At 45.3% G+C, this 9,820-nt stretch overlaps 1 protein-coding gene across 1 annotated transcript in view; it reads right to left on the bottom strand.

The window, feature by feature from the left end:
* Positions 1-9,820, bottom strand: part of RYR1 (ryanodine receptor 1) — a 127,174-nt gene that overhangs the window by 34,078 nt on the left and 83,276 nt on the right. Inside the window, 5 exon segments of the mRNA XM_023760566.1 lie at positions 3,269-3,456; positions 5,276-5,357; positions 7,637-7,741; positions 7,820-7,948; positions 8,043-8,131. Of these exon segments, the coding sequence (XP_023616334.1) occupies positions 3,269-3,456; positions 5,276-5,357; positions 7,637-7,741; positions 7,820-7,948; positions 8,043-8,131 (593 nt within the window).

The following is a 9,820-nucleotide window of genomic DNA, read 5'->3' as shown; positions in this document are numbered from 1 at the left end:
AGATGGGAGAGAGATGCAGGGAGGCTCCAAGTGTGAGGCATTTTATTTTAACTCAGGAAACCCTGACCTTATTTATTTATTTTTAATTTTGAGCAGTCTTTTAAAATTGTTTTTTTTGGGTTTTTTTTAGAGAGAGAGGAGGAGAGAGGGAGAGATAGAAATATCTATGTGAGAAACAATGATTGGTTGCTTCCTGTATGTACCCCCACCGAGGATGGAACCCACAGCCTGGATATGTGACCTGACCTGGAATCGAACCCGAGACCCTTTAGTCCTTGGGGTGACGCTCTGACCACTGAGCCAAACCTGCCAGGACTGATTATCTGTATTGATTGTAACCGCTAGAATAAAAGAAGCAATGATATAAGAAGATAGATAGACAGATAGATAGATGAGTAAATAAGCAGAGAAGAAGGAAAAACTCTTCCGTACGGTAAAATGGCGCCTAATAAAGGTAAAGGTTACGGTGAAATTGGAGAACCAACACATGTCAACTACCATAGTAATAACTGTTTCAGGGAAGAAGCATCAATAGATGCTAACTCTAGAGGGTGAACAAGATATTTACATAGCTTCATAGCTGGTCCTCACACGACATTGAAAGGAATGATAGTCTTTTTACAGTGGAGACCCTGGTAAACACCACCTTAACCAAGGGAGTCAAGCTAATACCAACAGTAATGGGAAGAACTAATATCATGTGCCTCCTGATACAATGCACTGAGAAGGACACATCATGTCTGTGACATTCCTGCCAAAGATGTGTAACCTGAATTGAATTATGGTGAAAACTCAGACAAACCCACACTGAGGGACATTGTATACCACAACTAGCCTTTGTTCTTCAAAAATGTCAAGGTCATGAAAGTCAAAGACAGACCGAGGAATGGTTCCAAACTGAAGGAGGCTGAAGGGACAGGATGCCTAAATGCAATCCCTGATCCTGGATTGATCCTTGACAGGGAAGAAAAATGAATGAAAACTGAATAAGCTCTGTAGGTAGCGGCGTTACACCAGTGTTAACTGCCTGATTTGCATAATTGTTCTGTGGTTGTGTAAGGTAATGAACATGTTCTCAGGAGATACACACTAAGGTATTCAGAGGTCAAGGGGAATCATAATAGAGCAGATGTGGTAAAAAGTTAACATTTGCCTGACAGGCATGGCTCAGTGGTTGAGTGTCAACCTATGAACCAGGAGGTCACAGTTCAGTTCCTGGACAGGGCACATGCTCAGGTTGGGGGCTCGATCCTCAGTGTGCAGGAGGCAGCCAATCAATGATTCTCTCTCATTATTGATGTTTCTATCTTTCTCTTCCTTCCTCCCTGAAATCAATTAAAAAAAATTTTTTAAATAGTTAATATTTGGGCAATCTGGAGGAAGTATATTCAGGAATTCACTGTACTGTTTTTGCAACCTCTCTATAAACTTGAAATCATTTCAAAATAAAAAGTTAACAAATGGGCCCTAACCAGTTTAGCTCAGTGGATAGAGCATTGGCCTGCAGACTGAAGGGTCCCAGGTTCGATTCCGGTCAAGGGCATGTACCTTGGTTGCAGGCACATCCCCAGTAGGAGGTGTGCAGGAGGCAGCTGAATCAATGTTTCTAACTCTCTATCCCTCTCCCTTCCTCTCTGTAAAAAATCAATAAAATATATTTTAAAAAAAAAACAAAACAAAACAAAAAACAAAAACAAAAAAAAACCCAAAAAGTTAACAAATGGTGATGGAAATGATTTGGCAGAAATAATAGTACTGGTGTACCTCACTTTATTGCACTTTGCAGATACTGGTTTTTTCATAAGTTGAAGGTAAGACCTTCTACCAGCAAAAGATTATGACTTGTGCCCACTGGCTCAGGGGTTGAGCTTTGACCCATGAACCTGGAGGTCACAGTTTGATTCCTGGTCAGGACTCGATCCCCCTCACCCCCGTGGGGGGGCATGTAGGAGGCAGCTGATTGATGATTCTCTCATCATTGATGTTTCTATCTCTCTCTTCCTCTCCCTTCCTCTCTCTAAAATCAATTTAAAAAAAGAAAGATTATGACTTGCTAAAGGCTCAGATGATAGTTAGCAATGTTTTAGCAACAAAGTATTTTTAAAATAAGGTAGGTATATTGTTTTTTAGACATAATGCTATTGTACACTTGACCAACTACAGTACAGTGTAAACATAACTTTTCTATGCACTGGCAAACTAAAAACGTGTGACTCGCTTTATTGTGATATTAAATTTATTGCTGTGGTCTATAACCAAACTGGCAATATCTCCAACATATGCCTGTAAACATAGTAGCTAACACCTTTTGAGTACTCCTGTGTTCCAGGCACTGTCCACCCTCCCAGCAGTCCTGTCAGATAGTGAATGTTATTATCTCAGCCCCATTTCACAGAGGAGGAAACTGAGGCTCAGAGTGGACAAGTGACTTAGCTGGGTTTACATAGGGAGAGAGAGAGGACATAGCTGGGATGGAGTTGACCAGAAGGAAATGAGTGGGCTCCTGGATGAAGCTGATTTCTGCATTTCCCTCCTAACAGCCTCTCTATTTAGACTTGCTATGGTCACTGGTGACTGCCTATGTCATCTATAGTAATAAAAGGGTAATATGCTAATTAGACCGGATGTCCTTCCGGACAAAGCCATGGTGGTGGGGCCAAGGCAAAGGCAGTTAGGGGCCATCAGGCCGGCAGGGGAGAGCAGTTAGGGTGATCAGGCTGGCGGGGGAGAGCAGTTAGAGGGATCAGGCTGGCAGGCAGGTGAGCAGTTAGGAGCCAGCGATCCCCGATTGTAAGAGGGATGTCTGACTGCCAGTTTAGGCCCTGCGGGATCAGGCCTAAACCAGCAGTCAGACATCCCCTGAGGGACCCCAGATTAGAAAGTGTGCAGGCCGGGCTGAGGGACACCCCCCTTCCGTGCATGAATTTTGTGCACTGGACCTCTGGTAAGACTATAAGCTTCATGAAGGCAGCACTGGGTCTGTCTCCATGCTGTCTCCATGGTGCAGAGGAGAAACTCAGTAGATGTTTATCAGCTAAATAGATGATCTCTATAATAATAATATTATAACTATTAATAATGATAATAAAATAATGGTTCTCATTTGTGTTACTATATTTCACCTTGAAAACAATCCCAAGGGCGGTTGTATCTCATTTCACAAATAAGGAAACTGAGGCTTGCAGAGAAGTCTCTTGCCCAAGGCAGGCAGCCAGGAAGGATATGACTGGCACTTGGCACCCCCACCCAGCCACGTTCCAGCACTCACCTTCTGGAAGTCCTTCTTGGAAATGAGGCCACGAGGATCAGTGACATAGTCCTGGAAGGCTTCTGAGCCCACGATGTCCTTGAGTTTCAAGAACATGTCAAAGAACTTGAGGATCATCTCCACGTTGGATGAGGATTCCACCAGCATGTCCACCATCTGCCGGGCAATCATGCCATTCACCACGTTCCCTGTAGACAGCCCCAGGTCAGTGTGGCCCAGCAGAGCCTCCTTTCTGGAGTCCCATGGCTTGCTTCCCTCTCCATCTCAAGAGCTCCCCGTAGCTCCCCAGGATCCACTGTGCTGGTGGAAGCTTCCCCAGCCAGCACCCAAGCCTCCCCTTCAAGGGCATGGGTCACTTCCTGATCTCAATCAGCATCATGTGCCAACCTAGCTGATCCTGTCTTTGTCCACCTCCCGGATAGCTGAAGGAGTCATCATAAAGTAACGATGGCAAAAGCTAATGCAGGTGACAGATGCTGTGCCAACTGCTGTGCTGGCATGATCGCATCCTTGTAAGGGAGGTATGCTACTATCGGTTTTTACAGGTGAGGACACTGAGACTCAGAGAAAGTCACACTCTCAGGATTACACAGCCAGTAAAGGGGTGAGGAGGGTTGAACCCAGAAATGCATGACTTCGGAGTTCACACAGTGAAGCCTTCCACGAGCCCCCAGAGGCCAAGCATGTCTGCAGATGAGCAAGGCAGGCCAAAGCTAAGGTAGCAGGAGAGGTGGAGACTGCGGTGAACTGGGATCTCACACTGCCTTCTAAAGCAAACTGGCTCCAGCTCCTTTATGTACCTTTCAACTTTAATAAATTTCACATTTACATAAAAGGTGCAGTAATGCAAGGGAACCCTCATATATTCCAGATTCAACAATTGTTTACATTTTACCATATTTGCTTTTTTGCTTCATACTCTTCCCCCTCTCTTTTCCCCCTGAACCATTTGAGAGTAAGTTGCAGGCACGAGGCCTTTCCCCACTAAACATTTCAGTGGATATGTCCTAAAAGACATATACAATCATAGCACAGTAACCAAAAGCGGAAGATTTAACTGACAGAATTCAGCTTTTAATTCAGTCCAGCTAGTTTTTGCCATGTGAGACTGTGAACCCAGGGTCACCAGATCTTTCAATTTTTCAAGAAAAGCTGGAAATCTGATGTTTAAAGGAAACCTGATTTTTAAAGTTACTGCTTAGTTACCAAAAAACCTGAAACTCTGTAAGAGGATTAATCATTACAACATTGTAGTGAAATATTTTTAAAAACGTGAATATCTATCAATAGGAGTGTGGTTAAACAAATCACTGTAACTCACACAGTGCAGTACTGTGCAGCCATATAAATGAATGAGGACACTCTTTATGACCTCTATAGAAAACAGCCTGTCTACCAGTTAAATTGTTTTATTAATCAATAATAAATTATAGGTGTTCTTTTATTTTTTATTTTATTATCATTATTTTTAATCCTCACTGGAGGATATGCTTAGAGAGAGGGAGAGAGAGAAACATTGATGTATAGAGAAATATCCATTGGTTGCCTTCTGTACGCGCCCAAATGGGGATCGAACCTGCAACCCCGATATGTGCCCTGACTGAGAACCGTGCACAGGATGATAAACAACTGTGCCCCTCTGGCTGGGCAATTATGGTTGTTTTTAAGTCTACTAAGTTGTAGGATGCTTGTTAGGCTGCAAAACATAACTGATACATTTAGAAACTAAATAAATATTAGGTACATACATTTTTGAAAAGTGTCCAGGCCACCTACTTTATTAAAATTTTTCTGGAGATTCAATAAACTAATGTATGTACAGTCAGGACCTGGCACATGATAAGTTCTCAACAAATGTCTGCTGAGCTTGTTAATGTGGCTCCTTAATCAACCCATTGATACTGACAAGATCAGATGAGGTTGAAGGTTAGGGTCTCCTGGGTCTCAGAAGGCCATGCTCAGGCTTGTCTGCAGTTTTGTAGCTGCCTTCCCTGCCCGAGTGTGTACCTTCCAGCAGTGACAGCAGCATCACCACCATGTCCTTCTGCAGGTCCAGCAGCTCCTTCAGCAGCTCGATTTGGCTCGAGTCCTAGAGACCCCACACCACAACCATATGAGGACGGGTCTCTGAAGAGACACCTCCCCCATCTCTAGCTGCTTCTGCGCCTCCTCACCACCCAGCAGGGCCTAAGACATCTTTTTCCTCCCCTCTTACCTCCGAGGGGACCCGAGTCCAGACATGTTCCTCGGAAGCAGGGGAAAGGGTAGAGAGACAAAAGTGTGGGGATGGGATTGACATTTGGGGGGAAACAGGCCCAACAGGTGATGTGTAGGGGCAAGGGCTGGCACACAAGGACTGGGAGGAGTATGGGGCTTGGAGAGCAGACACTTGGGGTTGAGACAGACAGAGACAGGCAGGGGCACGTACTGGGTCAGAGACACAAAGAAGGGACGGGAGTATCTGAAGGGATGGGAGCTCGGCACTGCCTCTGGCTATGATGGGTGCAAGGCACATGGTTAGTGAATGAATGTGTGATGGAAAAAGTGGGACTCTGGGTTCAGGAAGAAAGCTGGAAGATATAGCCATGTGCTTTCTGGTAAGCTATTTGGGAACAGTGTAAGGATGTACTGCCTCCCCTGTTACAGTGCCTTATGTAAAGCCCAGAAAAGCTTCCAACATGGTCAAAGTTCTGCCTCATGGTCCATATTTGTATAGGTTGAGCTACATTAAACTGCCAATATTCGACCATTTTGACCCACAAAGTGGTAATTTCATATGGCTCTACCTAATAAAATGGAGGATGGGGAGGATAGCAGAGAAATGGGACATAAGGCTTCTTCTACCCCAATGTTAGTTCTAAAGTTGCCTATTCTAACCCTAACACATTTCCACAGTTCCAAAGCTCTGTATTCTGACTCTGAGATTCCAACAATTCCAGGATCTCGAGATCCTGAGATGGGTGGGTATCTGTGGTGTGTGCCTGCCCAGAAGCCAGGCCTCATTTCTCTTAATTCCACTCTCAGAGCATGTGAGGCTAACTCCATCTTCTTGGTTCTAGGGTTGAGCATATGACCAGGTCTGGCCAATCAAAGCCTTCTTTCTCCTGACCCTGCTGATTGGTTCAGGATGGGCATGTGACCCAATAACCCAATCAGAGAAAACTGCAGGTCTTCTCCAGGGCTCCCATGAAAAAGGGGCTCTCTTCCCTCTGGAGCGGTTAGTGGGAGGCTCAGAAGCCTAGGGCACCATTTTTCCCAATCCCTGGGGAGAGCCTGCTTGAGAATGAAGCCAGACAAGAAAGACATTTCTGCTGACATCACTTTAGGCCTTGGAACTGTGATGGGAACTGATAAATTATTTTTCCCCTGTAAGCCACTACTTTGCATTGGGTGTCTGGCCTTTGCAGCCTGACCCTATGAATTAATTCTGCAGGGTCTAAAACTCTACACTATGATACCAACAGTCTCTACAATTTTAAGATTACACCAACATTCGACTTCAACTGCACCGGCACTGAGCAATTGCATTTCAAAATTTAACTCCTTTCAAAAAGTCGAATGACACCAGACAGGGTTTATGCCAGCACCTGTGGCACCTTTGAGTAAATTAGAAAAAGGCTTCCCTTTCTCAAGACTCTTCCTGTTGGGAAATTATAATATACAGAATACTTTACTGCCATCTGCTGGAAAACTATTGTAACACACACTGATGTATGTCATGTCTAGGATGTGGGTGGCGCCCCTTCAGAAGGTGAGCCCAGGTGTAGTGTTTACTTATGGCTGCTATGAATCTGTTCACCAGACAGAAGCAGAGCAAATGCATATGGCGTTCAGGAGGCACTGACAAGGCCGCAAAGTGGAGGGAGAGGTGGGAAAAGGGGAGCACGAAGATTCTGGAGATGGGAGATGGACATTACATCCAGGACGCCCACGATGGGCGTCATATGCCGCAGGCCGACTAAAGAAGCAAAACACTCCTCCAGCCCCAGGCCCTCATCTAGAAGCCTGCGGGTACCCTATTCCTGGGGCTGTTTGAAATGACCTCATCAGAGAGAAAAGAACACCAACCAATCATAGAGGAGCTCCGGCCAGGGGGGGGCGGGACCAAACGTCAGACCAAAAAAGCATGGATAGGAAACCAACCGATTGGTGGTGGCAAAGGCAGAGGCGGGGTCAGGCAGAGAGCTAATCCGGGAGGAAGATGGATTTAGCCTCTGGGAGGGAACCAGCCTGGAACATGCCGGGAGCACTGGGGTGAGAAAGGGGAAAGGGAGCCGGGGGGGGGGGGGGTGGGGGGGGGGGGCCCGGACTTGGAAACGGGCCAGTTGGGGCACCCTGAAGCAGTTGAGGAAAAACTGAGGGGCGAACCTGAGCTAGCTTCATCATCATGTGGGCAAACACGTGCAGGAATCCCACCACGGCGTCCCAGAGGCGGCTGTGCGCCAGGCTCTGCTGGTTCCCGGTGCAGGGGCCCTGCAGGCAGAGGGCTGCGTGAGGCCCGGCGCGGCGCGGGTGCCGACTTCCCCGCCCTGTCCCAGCCGGCGGCCCTACCTGGATGTACTCAGTGAGGCTGTTGAACACCTGTTTAGCCACCGACATGGCCTTGGAAAAGTTCCTCTTGCCCTGCTCCTCAATGACATCCTTGCCAGAGTAGTACCAGTAGAAATCGCTGATGGACTCCTGGGGGGGCCGACAGAGGGTGAGCGGATGCTGGACCGACGATGGCCCCCCAGTCCCCGACCCAGGTCACGCCTGGATACCCTCCCATCCTCACCTGCAGCCGCAGGAGGTAGTCCACCGTGCAGATGATGATGTTAATAGTGGTCGTGTTCCCTGTCTGCGTCCGTAGGTAGTTTTGGAAATCTAAGAAAATTAAAAGTCATTCATTCATTGAGAATCTACCATGTGCTCAGGGAAGTGGACAGTGAGTCATTAATTAATTAATGCATAAGTGTTTAAATAGAGTGCCTATTGTATGTTGAGGCATATAACCACTAATAAATTTATCAAGTACCTACTGTGTGGCAGAGGAAGATGGAGGATAACCTATTCATTTATGTAACAAATACTTGTTGAAGACCTACAACATTCAAGATGTGGTAGAGGGTCATTTATTCATTGATTACTTTCCAAAATACGGTTCTGGAGCATCTACAGTGTAGCAGGGTAAGTGGAGATTTAGTCCTCCATTTGTTTCCAAAATGGTTTTTAAATGTCTACAATGTGCTGGGAGAGATGGAACATTGGTTATTATGTATTTATTTATGCAACAAATATTTATTGAGCACCTACAAAAGCCAGAGGAAATAAGCATCCGTAATTTCTTTGTTCATTAACTCAATATATACTTATTGAGCATCTATATATATAAAAGGCTAAGTGATCAACTGTACATACGTCTGACTGACCAGCCGGCCGGCCAGTACATATGATGCGCACTGGTAATTTAAAAATAAACGTTGTCTTGTGCATGCGCGATACATATAAAGCTCTCACTGGCCAGAACCGGTTTGGCTCAGTGGATAGAGCGTCGGCCTGCGGACTCAAGGGTCCTGGGTTCGATTCCGGTCAAGGGCATGTACCTTGGTTGTGGGCACATCCCCAGTGGGGGGCATGCAGGAGGCAGCTGATCAATGTTTCTCTCTCATTGATGTTTCTGGCTCTCTATCCCTCTCCCTTCCTCTCTGTAAAAAATCAATAAAATATATTTTTTTAAAAAAAGCTCTCACTGGTGCCAGTCACACAAGTGTGTTTCGATCTGTCATTGTCGATGGTGAATTTGGTTGATACTTCTATTATAGAGAAAGGGCGAATAACGATATTAAAATATTTCTTCTAATTAATTTCCTTTTAATGTGCACAAATCCGTGCACCGGGCCACTAGTATACTATCTGCTAGTGGGAGATGAAGATTGACCACTTATTCTTTGACACTACAAATTTACAGGCCTTTATTATGTGCCAGGCACTGTTCTAGGCCCTAGGGATATAGCAGTAAAAGAAAACAAAGGCCCTGCCCTTGTGAAGTTTAGATTCTCATGTAGTAATTTTCAGTATTTTCTAACTGCAATCTATGGTAGGAAATACATTTTCCATTGAGACTCAGAACATGTGTTTCATTTGAAATTATAGTCACATATACCTGAAACAGAAGTTTCACATACTCTTACTATGTGCTGTGCATTCTGATACGTTGTCTCGATAACTATAAGGAATTCTGATCTCAACCCACTAAATCTGTCGTTTTCAACCTCTCAACCTTGGCTGCACATTAGAGTCACCCGAAGGCATTTTTAAAAATCCAAATGCTCAGGCCCCACCCTAGACCAATTAACTGAGAATGGGGGGAGGGGGTGAAACCTGGGCTCTAGTATTTTTTAAGGCTCCCCAGGCATACCAATGTGCAATTAGGATAAGAACCTCTATGATAAACTGATTCACAACCTCTGGTGAGTTGGTTCCCACTATTTAAAAACCTTGTTCTAGGGCAGAAACTATGTTGATAGTAACTATTAAAGCTGAGTGATGGGTACTTGGGGGTTTACTAGACCA

This window comes from Myotis lucifugus, unplaced genomic scaffold, assembly GCF_000147115.1.
Source record: "Myotis lucifugus unplaced genomic scaffold, Myoluc2.0 scaffold_185, whole genome shotgun sequence".
Classification (NCBI taxonomy): Eukaryota; Metazoa; Chordata; class Mammalia; order Chiroptera; family Vespertilionidae; genus Myotis; species Myotis lucifugus.
Note: the sequence above shows the minus strand (reverse complement) of the source record. Positions and strands in the feature narration are given on the sequence as shown.